Genomic DNA, 17,956 nt, shown 5'->3' on the forward strand with positions numbered 1-17,956 from the left:
TGCAGTACCAGAGAAACTTGGTTCTAGCTAGACGGGGTATTATCTTGTACTTCAAAAACTCACTCTATCAAACTATGAGCTTCAGCAGTCACGTGATACGTGTAAGTATTTTTAACACGTTGATAAGTTGAGGCCGTACGTCACTGACAAGCCTCTGGTGCTCTGTAAGGATTAGAATTTAGAGATGGAAGAGATTAATGGACCAGAATGTATGTAAAAATATTGTGCCAACTGTGTCTAACTTTCTGAGTGACGATGAAACTAATGTTCCGAGTACTTAAAATTAGATATGGGTGAAGGTCTAAAAACATTGTAATGGTACACCTGCCCAGGAGAATGGCCATGAGAATAACACCAATCTTGTAACGGTACACCTGCCCAGGAGAATGGCCATGAGAATAACACCAATCTTGTAACGGTACACCTGCCCAGGAGAATGGCCATGAGAATAACACCAATTATGTAACGGTACACCTGCCCAGGAGAATGGCCATGAGAATAACACCAATCTTGTAACGGTACACCTGCCCAGGAGAACGGCCATGAGAATATGGGTACTAATGGGATTTCTCAAGGTTACTATTTCATTACATAGAGCATACATACATTCTCTGGCATACAGCAAAAACAAAAACAATTTATATTTATAGCTGGGAAAGCATTATTTCTATAACTTCTATAAATCAATAAATGATTTGTTAACTTTCATAAGTCTCTCACAGTGCATCGCGCGAGTACACCTGCTAGTAGTTACAAATATTAGCATGCAATCGTTTGTTTGTTTGTTTGTAATTAAGCACAACGCTACACAATGGGCTATCTGTGCTCTGCCCACCACAGGTATCGAAACCCGGATTCTAGTGTTGTAAGTCCTCAGACATGCCGTTGTGCTAGTGGGGGGTGGGGCAGCAAATGAACATGGATATAGTCCCACAGTAAATAAATCAGTAAATGTAGCTATGTAGCTAATGAGAAGAAAATGAAGCAAGTATAAAATACAATAAATGTTTTATTTTTTCTTTCTGTTGTTTCTTCAATTGATTATATTTATATTTATAACTTAATGAGGAAAGACGAGTTTTCTTCAATGTCAGTTTTTGTTGTACTCTGCTGTTTGGGGAATATCCATGATTTGATCCAGTTTTATGTCTGATTGGAGGACACGAGTTTTGTCCTTCAAATATTCCTAAATTACGATATCGATAAGTTTTATAAATGAGATAATATATGTATTCAACATCTTGTGTAATTTCTTTGTTGTTTTTTTTATCCCCTTATTTCTTACAAAATATTTTTATTACCTACGCACAAATATTCGTCAGCTTACGGTTATCTCAGTTTTTACACCATTCAAATTTCAAATCACAAACCAAACAAGCACTCAACCTTAAAGTTTCTAAAAGTTTTAACAAGTATTATAGTTTTATTATATTCTGCCCTTGTTATTAATGTAAATTTCATGTAAATACAGGCACCAATCCAAAATTTAAGCAACGATAAATCAGGTCCGGTGCTAAGAGGATGGGCCGTGCACTCCAAACTTTCACTCTGGCCTACCCAAGTTCATTCTTTTTAGCGGTTTAAAAATCGTGTGATTTTCTCTTAATCGCTAACAGTAAAAAGAACCAATAAAAACTCCAGTGAGCTGGGACTGGATCTGCGATAAATCGGTATAATTAAACAAATAATATATGTGATGTATTGATGGCTATTGTTAGAAAGTCTGAAAAAGAAATGCTATTTGGACTCATAACAACCATTTTTTTAAGTATTCTAAAGCAATTTAATGGATTATCATATCTTTATGTCTTCTCTTAGTCTAACATCAATTATCATTGAAAACTTTCAGACATACTCACATAGCAACGTTTTTCTTATGCATCTTTTTCAAAACAAATACATTCGCATTTGTCTAGCAAGGATTTGAATTTGATATTTTGAGTTCATTTCTGATGAACAACAGTTTTCGATTTTTGATTAATCAAGCATAGCGCTACATACTGAACAAGTATTAGGCTACTGCACTGAATTATACCTCGTTGATTTATGTTTGACATAGACATTGCATCAAAATTATGATTCAGAACGATGGTTATTTTCAAAAGTAAGAATGTTGCAAGAAGCTTTACTAAAATATATTCATTAACTAAATCCTGCATCCCTATTTTTTTTTTTTTTTAATTGGGGAGGTGGGGGAGTTTAGATGATAACTTTTTGTTTTGGTATGAAAAACCTGGTACTTTAACTTAAAGTTTATGACTTAAGTTAAATCTGTACTGAAATTTTAAGACAATCTTGGCAAATACCACAAGACCAGGCTATATCAGTATATGTTTATAAATTATAGGGATACTCTGCTTTCTGAAAGTGAAAGAAAACCTCAGAACTATCTACTGTATAATAAATACTCCATATTGACCGTAGACTAGTGTAGTCCACAGACTATTTTAAGTGAATATAGGTGGCTAATACTTACGACTAAGTACGTACTATTACTATAGTATTATTAGAACTAAGTACGTTAAGCCTGCTTGAGTCTTTGGACCTGTTTGGTTCTCAGGTTTTGTTCAGTTTATCGAGTTAAATAGAAGTGTTACGTGATATGTAGTATGAATACTGCAAAAGTATCAAATAGTTATTTATTATTAATTTAGGTAATTTACCAGTTTTATTTCCTTCTCTTTCTTTTTGTCCTTTACTTTAGTTTTAGGCAAATATTTCTGTTATTCATGCCCTCTGTATCATATGCTGTTACTGTTATGCTTATAGTATTACTATTACTAGTGTTACACTGCAAAGTAAAAGTTACTAAACATTAAAACAGCACATTTATTGATTTAATGCTTTAAGAAAATGTAGGTATAAACTCTAATTATCACAGGTGTGAATAATACATTAGAAATCGTCTATTGATGTATTTTTCAGAAGTAATAATACAGCAACCATATCTGTGATAATTTCATTTGCTTGAGCAAAGGGACATGGAAAACAGAAAGAAAATGTTATAGTAATGCTAACAGATAACTACTTGGATGTACCATAACAAATATTTGGTACTGCATGTGAAAAGTAACCAAAGACTAAGTAGTCTTACTTGGATAGTATTAGTTGTATCAGCCAAGCATTGTATACCTCAATATTATAGTACTTGAAAATGATGGCAAACCATGGAATTGGAATTGGACCACTGTGCCTGAGTTTATAATTATAAATTAATATATTGTGTGATCCATGTTTATATAATTTGTTTAACAAGAAAAGTACAAGATCTTAGCCATGAGATATAAACATGTCTCAGTGCCATGGCCTAATGAATCACTTGTGTTTTACCTGTTCTTATATTTTATTCTCATTTTTTGCAATACAGTTATCATTTTTTATAAAAACAATTTCTGTTGATAATGATACATCCTTCAAGGTTTTGTTAAACAGTCTTGTGAATCAGAAAAACATCATATTAATGAGATCAAATGTGGTGAATAGTTATCCACGTCTCACTAATTGGTGACAACAAGCACCAAGACATTTATTTTAGTAAAAAGTCTGCCGTGCGAGGGAGTAGTAGCTTTAAAACAACCTAATTTACTGAAAAATATAAAAAATATATGTACAGATATGCAATTGTTTGAGACCAAAGCCCAATAAAAAGTCAACAGCTCATTGGTCTGACAGCTTTTATTTTTACATGAAAAGTATATATATATATATAGATATATGTATATACAAACATTTCTCTTATACTTTAACTCTCATTGTCCATGAATCTCACCAAAAAACAAAAAACCAGGAAAGCTCACTCAACATGGGATAATACATAATTGTAATATAAAGACATTAAATTTTAAAAAATCATTCATAAGGATAAATCTTTATTTTAATATAAGTCCCATAAATCAAAAACTTTCAATAATAATGCTCAGTTCTTGTAGTTAGTAAATGCAGTTATATACCTTGATCAATAGGGCTGATCTCTTGTACCATTATACTTGACACGTTAATTTGCTACAGTTTCATGTCTCTAAATTTGTCGAATATTTCAAAATTTTTCAGTGAACTAAGTTGTTTTAACATGTTGGCTGCCACCTAATAAATTATGTATAAATAGAATCCCTGTCCCACCAAACATGCTTGCTCTTTCAGCTGTGGGGGTGTTATAATGTGACAGCCAATCCCACTATTTGTTGGTAAAAGAGTAGCCCAAGAGTTGGTGGTGGGTGGTGATGACTAACTGCCTTCCCTCTAGTCTTTCACTGTTAAGTTAGGGACAGCTAGCGCAGATAGCCCTCATGTAGCTTTGCACAAAATTCATAACAAACCAATTTAAAGTAAAAATATTGCTTAAAGCTTAATGTGCAATAGAAAAACAGGAAGATATTTAATGCAATAGTAAGAGCTCTGTTTTATACAGCTACTTGTATTAATTTGTTATTTTGTATTAAATACTTATTTAGACCTTTCATGCAATGTTCAAAATCTAGTAATTATATTTTAACAAATGTATTTTAAATGAAGTCAAAATATTGCCCTTCCACAAAAAGTCTACGCCTAAAAAATTCTTAATTGTCTCTGATTTAGTAAAATCATCACTATATAATACTTTTTAAATTCAAAACACAAAAATATATGAAGTATGCGTGTAAAAATATTTCTTTATATTTTCATGTCTGATTTTTTAAATTAATTATTAGTTTATGCCTGGTCTCAGATTTTCACACAAATTAATTTGAAAATTATTTAAAATATACTATATTAAGCAAAATTTTTTTTTAACCTTAGTACTAGGTTTTGTTGTCTTAAATTTACAATAAAAAAGTTGTTGTATTGTATTCCTGAAGGTTGATCTGTTTAGAATTCATCGACGAAATTATATCGTGCTATTAAGAAAAAGTATTGTTAGCTACCATGCGCCTGTTTGGTATCCTACAGTCTTTGTCTCGCCTTCCAAAAGATTATTCAAACTTTCCTAAGCAATATGTTGAACGGGCAATGGAACAAGTTGGTTGGAGGACTCCTAAAGGTCCGCAGTATTTAAGGAAGGAAATAAAGAAGAAAAAATTTCGTTATAATATGTCAAGACCCTGGACAGAAGAATTTAGGAAAGCAAATGAACCTGGAACACATAGGAAAAAGATATTTCTTGAACCAGTTAAAGAATGGTCATTTTTCCGCGGAGATCGGGTGAGTTGCATAATTTCATCATTAATGTATGTATACTTTTTTTTTTAAGTTGAGAACTTGTCATCTTATTGTACATTTAGTTTTATTTTCATCACTGAAAATAAGCTTGTTTGATAATAATTACATAAAAGTAGCAAGAAAAATCAGATGACTAGACAAATGAGGACTTATAATCTTGTATTTAATACTGATTTATATTTCATGCATTCCTATTCTCAACACTTTTTCTAAAACTGATGATAAAAGATATATATAACAAGTAATTTAAAAGTCCTGTGAATTTAGTGTTTAGAATGAGCTGTGATAAGCTTCTAAGAATATTGACTCTCAATTATATTTTCCTTTAATTTGTTAGTTTTACAAGTATTAAAACATAAGACAAAGTATAAGGAAAGAATGTTTTCCAAATACTTCTATTTTTTTTTTATTTTGTTTCTCAAGATTACTTCCACTGGTGTTTGTATTTTTTATTTTTACTTTAAAGTATTATTTTTTGCATTGTACATGTTTAATGCTCAAGTCTAAAATTGTTATTTTTATAGGTGGAAGTTATGGTTGGAAAAGACAAAGGAAAACAAGGAATAGTCAACTATATTGTTAAAGAACGAAACTGGGTTGTAGTGGAAGGACTTAATTGTGTAAGTGTGTGCTTGTAAAAAGGTTTTGTGTGTATTTTAACTCTGGTACTGTGTATAGTGGTAATAGATAATATTTTTGCCCATTACTTCTATGGGGTGATATGTTAATGTAACTGCTTCACATTTGAATGGCATTTGCCAATATGACCATTTTCTATGGCTGGAAATATTACAGATGGCCATTTTTATAGCTACTTTGTTAACAACTAAGGCTTAACTTTTATCCCAAGTTCTCATACAAGTCACTGACTTTTTTTAAAACAATTTAGTATTTAAATTATTTTTAAAATTTTTTTAAAAAGTGTAATATTTGTAACTTTTCTAACCCTTAGATTAGTTAATAATTAGTCAAATTGCCTGAGTGCACTGTTTATGTGATGTAATTTTTTTCTCCTTAAGGTGATTAAAATAGAACTTATACTTAACTCAAAACTGTTGCAAATTTTATTCATTAAAGAAATTAGTTTTAATTTTTTTATTTCTACTTACCTTTGGATTATAAAACTGCATTTTCTCATGGCTTAAATGAATATGTCATTTTTGCTTTGGATATTTGAAATATTGTGTGCATTTGTAGTCTGTAGACTCGTAACTTTTGTAAATATTCTTTATGTGTATGTATTCTTCCTGCAGCATTACAGGTTCATTGGTAAACAGAAAAATTCTCCAGGTGTGTTAGTGCAGAGCGAAGGGCCTTTACTGGTGACTGGTCAGGTGTCCCTTGTAGACCCCTCAGACAAGTATGCATATATAATATATTTTTGTTGGAAACAGTTGTTGGTGAATTTCTTTGATGATACATTATAAGCACTTGCCACATACACACACACAACTTATTTCTGTATTGATATTTTTATCTTTCAAAATTAACCCAAGTCTTATCTTTGGATAGTAATACAAAGTTTAGAATTTTATTGAATAGTCAACATGGTTTCACTAAGGGAAAATCTTGCCTTACAAGTCTTTTGACATTCTTTGAAAAGATTACTGCTTATGTAGATGAGGGTAAGAGTATAGATTTGGTGTAAAAAAAATTATCACTAGAGGTGTGGGGGATAAGTTAGCAAATTGGATAGAAGAGTGCCTGGATGGAAGAAAGAAAGCAGAGGGTTGTTACAAATGGAGTTCAGTCAAACTGGATTAATATCACAAGTGGAGTACCTCAGGGCTCAGTCCAAGCAATGTGCTGTTACTAGAGATAGGGCAAATAGGATTTTAGGTTGTATGTACAGAAATATTGAATGCAAGTCTAAAGAGGTTACAATTTCATTGTACAGGTCACTGGTTAGGCCACATTTGGAGTATTGTGTTCAGTCTTGGGCTCCTTACCTTAGGAAAGACATTGAATTGTTGGAAAGGGTTCGGAGAAGGGTTACTAGAATGGTGCCTGGGATGGAGAGGTTGTCATACAGGTTGACGATCACTAGTAATTCAACCTGGAACATTTTAAAAGCCCTATTAACTCTATCCATACTGCCGATCACTAGTAATTCAACCTGGAACATTTTAAAAGCCCTATTAACTCTATCCATACTGCCGATCACTAGTAATTCAACCTGGAACATTTTAAAAGCCCTATTAACTCTATCCATACTGCTGATCACCTTCTAGGTGTCAAGTGCATGCCTGCAGATCAAATTTCAAATCTAACAATAATAATAACTCTATTTCAACAGTGTTTACTTTTAAAATAAACTAAAATTTTTATTTTGCTATTGGAGTAATTCAAAGAAAGAATGAAAAATAATTTCCAACGTTCATTTCTGAGAAGTTCTAAAGAGTCTTGCCTATAAATAGGGTATTTATAGAATTTTTCTAACCATCCTAAAGTATAGATTTATAGTAACTACAAAACTATCATTGCTTGAAAACAAAATGATTCATGTCTTGTTATTCAAATGATATTCCTTCATTACCTCCACCACTGAAGGTGGAGGGAGATTATATTTTCACCCCTGTGTGTGTTTATCAGCAAGATTTTTCAAAAACAGCTGAATGGATTTGGACGAAATTTGGTATACATTTGTACTATGACTCAACTTAGAGGTTATTACGTTTTGGAAGGTTAATGTCATGAAAATAAAAAAAAATCCCTATTTGTTAACAGGGGGACCACTTTTTCATGCTATTTTTGCTCTATAACAGTCAAAAACCATCAGAGTTTGATGAAACTTGGTGAACATATGTAGAATATTATTCTTTACTGTCCTGCAAAAAATGGTCCATGTCCAGTGATGACAGTGAACAATCCTTTTATGACGTCACAGCATGTAGTCTGAACAATTACTAATGAAACTCAGCTTTGAAAACAGCCCAATTTAATGGCTAAATACTAATGAATAGAGTATGTTATAAACTATGTACATCAGTATTTAGAGTAACTAAAGAAGTAATTTGTAATTTCTCAAGAAATTGGCAAGTTAGAGCATGTGTAGTGGTGAACAGAGAAATCACATGGGAAGTTTAAGGGACTTTTCTGGCATTTCTATAGACTTTTTTCATTCCTTAAAATGCTTCTGTGTTAAATTATATGTGTTGGAAATATACTGGTTAAAATATATAAGTAAGCTTATTTAGGTTTAGCAAGTATGGTAGGTTATAACAAAATATTCTACTGGCTCAAATTCGTTTTCACTGAAGTTTATTTTTAAGTATCATATTCAAACAATGCACATAAATGAAAGAATTTTTTATTTGTTAAAAGAACTGTATATATTACACATAAATTGATCTCAACCAAGACTATTGCTGAAAAAAATCACAATACCTAGCCAGACAAAGGTAACAAAGACAGCACTTTGAAAGTTTTTGCCATTTTTTAGACAGTTAAAGCTGGAACTGTTATCTCAGCAATATGAAGTATCAAACTAAGATATGTGTATGAATAATAATCAAATTTAAACTGACCTTATATATATAATACAACTTTCTAACTAACAGTAAAACAATTTTTAATTCTAAGATGAAACGAAGGATTTTTAAACATATTTTTCAAAATAGTGTTCACAATAAAATTTTAGAAATTTCATAAGCTTCAAGGTGATTGAAATACTAAACCAAATAATACAATTTAAAAAACAAAACTAAAAAACTATACATTATTTAACATGAAAGTTGTTATGTCTGATGAAACTTGTTTCAGTACTTTTACTGTCAGAAGGGAAAAAAAATCAGAGGATATCACTGACTCCCCCTCTGGTTCAGATAGAGTTAAGAAATGTAATTTTAGGAGTTGCATTATTTTTAGTAACTATGATACAGACTTGTCGAAGCTTGTTATAACAGTAATCACTCAACCCCAATATTTATAAACGAAATTATTCCTACTGGAGCAAGATTTTTTTTAAGTACAGTTTTTTTTTATCTGTTCTGTGTGATGAAGGTTACTGTAGGCACAATTTTTTACGTCTCATAACAAAAGTACAGAGAAATTATTTGAATTGTAGGAGTTCAAATGTATCTACGAAACATACATTTTTTCTGCAAATTTTCAGGACCAGTGTGCATTACCTTTCTCAGTTTACAGTACTGTTAGATAATAATGTAAGAGATGAAACATCTTTCAATATCATTTACATTAAATGTTAAAAAAGTAACATAAACTTACTATTAACTTTCATGCTCAACTGCCCTTTTCCAGCAACTTCCATCATAAATTGCTTGCACTGAAAACGAGATATAAAATCCAGCAATCTCAGTGCTGTGAAAGTACATTTTAAATGTTATTTTTTTTAATGGAAAAGTAGATACAATATAGATTAATCACCTACCTACTTATAGCTAACACATAATATTCTAAAATTAATATTAATTCATTTATTTATACTTTAAAAGCAAGAAGAATGGAAATATACTCTTACTTTGAACGTGATTTTCACCGACTAATGAAAGAAAGGATTTCTAGGACTAAACTGTTGTTTTAAGGAAGACAATTTCCTACTTTCAACAGAATGTGAAATTCGGCATTATTAAATAACCAACATTGTGTAATAAACAATTAGAAAATGCAGTAGCAGCTGTATTGAACAATCTAAAAATAGTAAATGGTTTGAAATGCAAGTAAAAAACAAAAAATGTCACCCCCTACCCCTTCTTCAAGCATACTTTGCATAATGCATGGTATATATATATATTCTGCAGCCAATTAGCATAAATGTTGATATCCAGCCACACTTAACTGAATTTGCAGCTCCCTGGCCTACTCTGACTAACAACCGAGATATAGAAAAAAAACAGTCTCTAAAACAAGCTGTTAAAAAGAAAATCAAAATGACATCGCTATGTGCTAAAAGAAATTCTAAATAACTGTGTATTACTGAACAAAGCACTAAAGAATTGTTTTCCAGTTATAGTAAGTCCAATAAGCATACTTCAACTTTTTCCAACTTCAGTTTCAAAAAGTTGACGAAGCCCTGCTTCTTTCTCCCAAATACTGTTCTTTGGCTGTAAACAAAAACTCCTCTAGCAAGTAATGAAAACCAAATAATATTTATTGAACAACTTATTTACACTTGCCAACAGGACAACGAGTCAACCTGTACTCGATTATCTGCTTATTTTACATCGTAACTTGTCACCAAAACAACCAAGCGAACAAAACAAAGATTCACATTCATTTCGTTACTCAATCTGGTCCATGTGTCTGTGTTTCCATGTGCATATCTTCAAAACGAATAGACTGATGTACATAAAAATTTTAGACAAGATGGGAAATCAGTATGGGACAGTTCTTCCCAAAGTTGGTTAGGATCCAAATCTGGATCACTTTGAAGTAATGTTTCAGGTTAATAACTCTTTAAAATGAAATCGGATTTGTACCAAATTTCATGGCCATATTAAGATTAAGCCTCTTTATTATACTACAAAAAATGATCCAGATCTGAGAAAGATATTCCGAGTTTTCAAGGGTGAAATTTGACATTATTCAATATAAATGCATGCAATCTTGAAAAGGAGCAGCGGGGCAAGGGTTTGCAATCTCTCTGATTCTTCTTGTTTTATTTGATGTCAAGAATGCTGTTAAACGTACAAGACGTCACATGGTGTGATAATTACATGTAAAATCATGAATCAATGTTTAATAAATTTATTCACTTTTGATCGTGAAGAAAAGACTGATAAGAAAACAAAAAGAAAATAACATTCATAGCATACATCATAATAATGTATTTACAGTTCTGATTGTTCTCCTTGAAAGCAGGAGATTGTCAACAAAATATTAAGTAATATTTAACAATCAGATTTGTATTTCTCTCTCCTTCTATTAACACATATTAAGTAATATCTGATGAACAACCTATGCTAGAAATTTTATTAACTATACTTGAAGTGCTTATGTTGAAGATAAAATGAGAAAAAATCTAAAAATTCACGTTCTTCATAACATAACAATGTTTTGGGACAACAAGGGACCAATTGGTCCATCTCGGCTGTTCCATCCTCTAAACTAAAATAATCAAAAATTAAAATCTTAAAGCCAGCCTTTATCATTCATATACTTATCAAGCTTTTTCATAAACTCACTGCCTTTACAACATCCAAAAGCAACCCATTCCAAAGGCCAACCACCCTGTTTGAAAAATGAAACTGTCTTAGCTGAAGATGACTCCTACCTTGCGAAAATTTATATTTGTGGCCCCTAGTCCTACTATTGTCAGTGTTAAATATGAAAAAAGATGATGCATCAACATTATCAATTCCCTTTACAATCTTAAACACTTCAATCAGATTCCCCCTAACTCTTCTTTTTTTCAAGAGAAAACAATTTGAGAGATTTCAGCCTCTTATGGATAGAGTTAATAGGGCTTTTAAAATGTTCCAGGTTGAATTACTAGTGATCAGCAATACGGATAGAGTTAATAGGGCTTTTAAAATGTTCCAGGTTGAATTACTAGGTGATCAGCAGTATGGATAGAGTTAATAGGGCTTTTAAAATGTTCCAGGTTGAATTACTAGTGATCGGCAGTATGGATAGAGTTAATAGGGCTTTTAAAATGTTCCAGGTTGAATTACTAGTGATTGGCAGTATGGATAGAGTTAATAGGGCTTTTAAAATATTCCAGGTTGAATTACTAGTGATCAGCCGTATGCATAGAGTTAATAGGGCTTTTAAAATGTTCCAGGTTGAATTACTAGTGATCAGCCGTATGGATAGAGTTAATAGGGCTTTTAAAATGTTCCAGGTTGAATTACTAGTGATCAGCAATACGGATAGAGTTAATAGGGCTTTTAAAATGTTCCAGGTTGAATTACTAGTGATCGGCAGTATGGATAGAGTTAATAGGGCTTTTAAAATGTTCCAGGTTGAATTACTAGTGATCGTCAATATGGATAGAGTTAATAGGGCTTTTAAAATGTTCCAGGTTGAATTACTAGTGATCAGCAGTACGGACAGAGTTAATAGGGCTTTTTAAATGTTCCAGGTTGAATTAACTATGGAAGATTGAAATTCATTTCTTTTGTATACTTGCAAAAAACAGCATTCCATGTACAATTGGTAACTAATTTGGAAACACCTGATATCCTGATGTGCAGTAACATTTTTGATAAGTATTTACTAAGAAATGTGTATAATATGGACTTGTAAAATTTTTTCAGGAACTCTTCCCGGACAAGATACAGTTTTGGTTTCCCTTTTCAAATCAGAAGACGATAATGATGTGTGTATAAATGGGTTACTGGTAGAATGTAAACTTGCCGTCAGTACTGGCCCACAGTAAGTTGGTACTCATCTGTTGTATTTTATGATGGTGTTTTTATATGTTACTTGCACTCAAGTTAACCCTTTGAGTGCGTAATTAAATTTCAGTTGAGTTCTCAAAGTGTCAATTATGCACTAAAAATTAAGTTTAGAATTTGACCTTTTTTAATACTTTTTCATTATCAAAATTCACTAGTTGCACTTTTGCTTGGTGATGTATGCACGCGCAGTATTAAGGTGGAAAATTCAAGGACGTGGGAGTTATCCCGATTGTCGTACTATGAGGAAAAGTTTTTGAGACACTATGGGGTAAATCTGCTTGTCGCTCCAAATGGCTAAAAAGGTTGTGTCAAATATATCCGATTTATAGCGTTTAAAATAGTTAAAATACTTTTTTGCTCTTATAATCTGCATTATATTAATATTTTAACTTTTATTCTATTAGAGATTTTTTATTTTTTTAGTGATGTTTTTTGTTACATCTAGTTTTGTTTTCTTCCATTTTTACATATTTTGATGGTAAAATAATAAAATTTTGTTGAATGAAAAGTCATCATTTCAATCACTGGGTTCTTACTTCATAGTAAGAGCATCATTCCTCTTACGAGTTAAGAATTAAATAATGTTTGTATAATAAGATTCAGTGTTTGTTTCATGTAACTCCTCCTAAACTGCTGGTCATACTGACTTCTAAATGGTACCAAACAATTTATCTTGGCCCTGAGGTTTGCACAAAGGTACAACTTTTTACCTGACCCCTTAGGGAATTTGGGTATTTTTCGAAAACACTTATGGGGATTCCTCGAAATTAGACCCCAAATTTGGCATTGATTTACATTCGAACACATAATTAAGTAGGCCTACTAATTCCCATTCCTAACTTGTTAAAGAAATTAAATTTGCATTATAATGTTCATTAAACTGGAAAAGTGCAAAATAGTAGTTCAGGATTGTCTGTGTGTGTCACATAACTCCTTCTAAACTGCTGGTCACACTGATTTCTAAGTGGCACCAAACGAATTGTCTCAGTCTCGAGGTTTGCACAAAGGTAAAAATTTTTCACCCAATCCCTTAGAGAACCCATTTATTTTGCAAAAATACTTTTACAGGGATTCCCTGAAAGCTGACTTCAAATTTCGCATTGATTTACATTAGAGCACATAAATAATTAAACTTGCATTATAGTGTCAATGATCATTAAACTGAAAAAGTACAAAATAGTAGTTCAAGTGTTAAATTTGCATTATAGCAGCCCTGTAAATGTGGACCATAGGCCTACGGGTTCACTAGTTCAAAATAATATTCTGTTTTCCTACATGTAATGTGTTTGATTTATAACAAACTTTCATTTATTAAATAAATCAAATTATTTTCTTGATTGATATTTGACAGAGATGCTTGGTCACATAGTTTTTACAGTGACATAGGAGTGCAGAATACTTGTACAGTAAAAATTTACATAATAATTCTATGTCCTTAATTAGATCGGTTTTTAGAAGTAATGAGTGACCATAAGAACCTAATCATATAAAGATGTTAAATTCATAGTCTATTGTAACCTAATGTACTGTGTCTTAAATGGGAAAAGGAATTTGTTAAAAATATTGGTAACCAAAACAATGTTAAAATTCATTCATTGTCATCAACCAGATTTACTGTATTCCAAAATCGAATTTTGTGAAAAATTAATTTTTTGTGATATGAAGTATGTACTACAGGAGAATGTTATGTGTACTATATGCACATCACAGCTTTGGGTAAGCACAAATTTGTCATACAATCAATTACAAACCACAAAAAATTTACTGAGATGATATGTAGCAATAAGAAATAAACATATGCACTGTGCCTGTTGATAAGTACTTATTTTTAATCTGCAGGTCAGCCAAAGTCACAATACCTCGTTTACCATCATCAGCCCCTCCGGCTGTACCAATTTCAAAAACAGGACCATTTAGTAATAGTATGTCTAAAACAAATCCTATGAGGTTGACTTCTGAAGAAAAGCAATCAAACAATGATATTTCTCCAAATGAAGAAAAAAATATGGAGAAGGAGCCCAAAAAGAAAGTACCATTCATACCTGTTCATGTCAGTAATGCTAGTTCTCCAGACTCTGTGTACGTTCAACTGGCAACTAAGGAAGGAGAAAGGCTAGATGGGTAGGTTATATATCTAGTTCCATTCATACCTGTTCATGTCAGTAATGCTAGTTCTCCAGACTCCGTGTACGTTCAACTGGCAACTAAGGAAGGAGAGAGGCTAGATGGGTAGGTTATATATCTCAAATAGCAAGGTTGGGAAGTCATACATTGGTTATATGAAGTATAAATAGTTATTTTGTCTTGGTTTGCCAAGTATGACTGTGTGTAGATCTTATTTTTTTTTTTTAACCATTAAAGGATTCAAAATATTTTCTTTCTTGCACTGCGTCTTCATATCAGGTTTTTGATATGGATACATAAAAAAAAATTAACAAGTAACTCGTAAAATAATTCTTGTTTTTTTTTGTATTGAAGTTGATGTAATTGGAAAGCAGTATATTTGTCAATGAATTTGGCCAGTTTTTATGAATTACACTCACTCATCAATAACCTTGAACAAAGATGAAAAGAAAAAGACTGTGTCTGTTTCTCACATTTTGTTCTAGCCAAGGTCCATAGTTTTGATGATTATATTAAACATCCATTAAATTATTTAGAAGAATGAATTATTAACATTGATTTATATCCTTTGTGTATGCATTGGTTCACTGGTTCACTTTAGTGCCGTCCATAGACCACCACTTCAAGAGAGACAGTCTGTTATTTGTTTGTTGTTCTAGAGCTATTGAAGTTCATAAGAACTGTTTTAATTCAGTGACAAATGGTGATTTGAATGGTAGGCTGCAATTTGTGTTTTTTTTCTTCTCAAAATTGGTGGTTTTGGTAATGAAAGAGAGAAGTATGTGGTCATCTAATTGTTCCTATCCAGTTCTTACATACAGATATGTCTTCAAGTAATGGATGTTGTGATACTTCTTTTGAACCACTCTGTATTGTATATTGTATAGCACTACGATGTTATCATTCCTCTTTCAACATCATTGCATTATAATGTCACAAAATGTTTAGGAACTTAATGAGCTATAAAATTATCTTTGTTCGTATGTAATACAAAATTTTGGCACTTTTGGTAGTTTGATGAACCAACTTCAGCAGATTTACAGTAAAAGTCAAGTCAGCAACACAGACTGGAAAGAAAGCACAGTATGTGCAGTGCTCAGCTCCCGAGACAAACGCTGGTACAGGGGCAGGATACTGAAAAAACTAGAAAATGGGAGCTTACAGGTATATTTTTGCGTAACGTTTTTTCCCGTGAAGTAAGTTGATAGTGTGTACCCTCCTCAAGAAATTGTTAGTTAAGGCCATTGATAAGAGTTCTGTTAAAATCAGTACATCTCACAGCCTTTGAAGAAATAAAATTGGTTTTATTATTGACAAGCTGAAATACCGTCAACTGATGGGGAACGTTTAAACTTAATTAAAATAGTACAAGTTTAACAGCAATCATACATTTCAAAGTAATAACTTGAACATAAACTTTATCTCAAAATTTTAAAATTATGACGAAGCTTCTTCATAAACAACTTTTGCAGTTTGCTTTCTATTTACCAACAAATAAAGATTTTGAAGTGACCTCACCTTTGAGAAGCCTATATCTCATTGACCGTGAGAAAAGCATAATTGTTTGAGAAACAATCCAGCAACTTTCATACTTTGACCTTGAATCCCTTTAAAATATTCAACATTATCTAAAGCGTCAACCTTCCAAGATTGTTTGAGATTGACTCAATGAGCTGGGAGTAATTAACCAACAGGCTTTACAAAATAGAAATAGGGTGCTGTTCAATTTGACCCCTTAGGACGTTCCTCATATTTCATAGTGTTTACATACATACTTTGGTTGAGATTGGCCCAACAGACTCGGAGGAGTTAGGGTACAAACAAACACACAGATATAGATATAATAACTGATCAGCTGTTAAAACTGCTTATAAAATACTTTTTGAATTTGGCCTCATGGTTAACATGCCTGGACGATAAATCAAGGATTGATGGTGCGTGTCACATTTCTACAAAATATAAGCTGCTCTAAACTTTGGGACAGTGAGTTTATCATAAGAGAGATTATCAGTTCGTCAGACAAAGAGTTGACAGTAGGTTCTGTTGACTAGCTCCCTTGCCTTCTCTATCTAATTGGCCCGGCATGACCAGGTGGTTAGGGTGCTTGACTTGCAATCTGAGGGTCGTGGGTTTGAATCCTCATCCCACCAAACATACTTGTCCTTTCAGCTGTAGGAGCATTATAATGTATGATCAATCCCATTACTCGTTAGTAAAAGAGTAGCCCAAGAGTTGGCAGTGGGTGGTAATGAATAGCTGCATTCCCTCTAGTCTTTCACTGCTAAATTAGCTTTGCGTGAAATTAAAAAAAAAAATCTCTTTAGTCTCTTAGCTCAAACTTAAAGATGGCTATGTGTAGAGGCCATTAAGTATCTTTGTATTAAAATCCTAAAAAAGAAAACTTCTTTGATTTATTGTATTTGAATCTGTTGAAGTTTTATTTCCTTAATATAGTTGTTAGAAAAACATTATATCAAGGTAAGTCCTTTTTGTCCTTAAACCATTGCTTGAAACCATAATTTTAAAATTGAAGGAACATTACAAGAGATTCAAGTGAACTTTGAAATCTCTTAACCTTCAGAAGTTGTGTTTAAAAGTATACAGATAGCTGAACACTTACATAGATGACCCAGATCCTTGTTATAGACACACCAAAAACACTAAGTACATTTTGCTTACTTCTAATCAATAATTAAAGTGTTTGTCAGTCACTACTAATTATTTGTAAAAACTGTTTTCACATTTGAAGTCTGCAATTTTAGGCCTCATTTTGAATTTGAATTATGGGGTTTCTTGACTGTTGTATTTATCTTATAACTCAAAGATGCTAAATTTTTGACTTGCTATCTTCTATAATGTTTATTTTTTGGATCTTTAGTTCTCCAACTTAGGACCTAGCATTCATGTAAAGTTTAACAGTGTTTTGTAATTACATTTTTTTTGTTGCATATTCATCATTTATACTTTTCTATTATGTATGTATGTCTCTTTTTATATGTACCCTTTAATTTACCCTACGTTACAAAAAGAATGAGGTGGCTAATTTATTTCAGTAAGAAATTACTGTTTACAAAAAAGAAAAATGCTCATAATCATTTTTACCTAATTAAATTTAAACTTGAGTTGTTCCTTTTAGAAATTGTATGATATGAAGAACACATTTAGAGTGTAGTAAAGGAGGATTATTGTAGGATATGAATAACACATTTAGAGTGTAGTAAAGGAGGATTATTGTAGGATATGAATAACACATTTAGAGTGTAGTGAAGGAGGTT

At 32.0% G+C, this 17,956-nt stretch overlaps 1 protein-coding gene across 3 annotated transcripts in view; it reads left to right on the forward strand.

Annotated features, from left to right (window-relative positions):
* The first annotated feature begins 1,981 nt into the window (after positions 1–1,981).
* The window catches only part of LOC106471952 (probable 39S ribosomal protein L24, mitochondrial), an 18,913-nt gene continuing 2,938 nt past the window's right edge, over positions 1,982–17,956 (forward strand). Inside the window, exons 1-4 of one of the 3 annotated variants that reach the window (XM_013932593.2) lie at positions 1,982–2,104; positions 4,836–5,178; positions 5,721–5,816; positions 6,450–6,556. In XM_013932593.2, the coding sequence (XP_013788047.1) occupies positions 4,903–5,178; positions 5,721–5,816; positions 6,450–6,556 (479 nt within the window). In that variant the 5' untranslated portion in view covers positions 1,982–2,104; positions 4,836–4,902. The other 2 variants (XM_013932585.2, XM_013932578.2) reach the window with 2 other exon arrangements.

The sequence above is a fragment of the Limulus polyphemus genome, unplaced genomic scaffold, assembly GCF_000517525.1.
Source record: "Limulus polyphemus unplaced genomic scaffold, Limulus_polyphemus-2.1.2 Scaffold116, whole genome shotgun sequence".
Taxonomy (NCBI): Eukaryota; Metazoa; Arthropoda; class Merostomata; order Xiphosura; family Limulidae; genus Limulus; species Limulus polyphemus.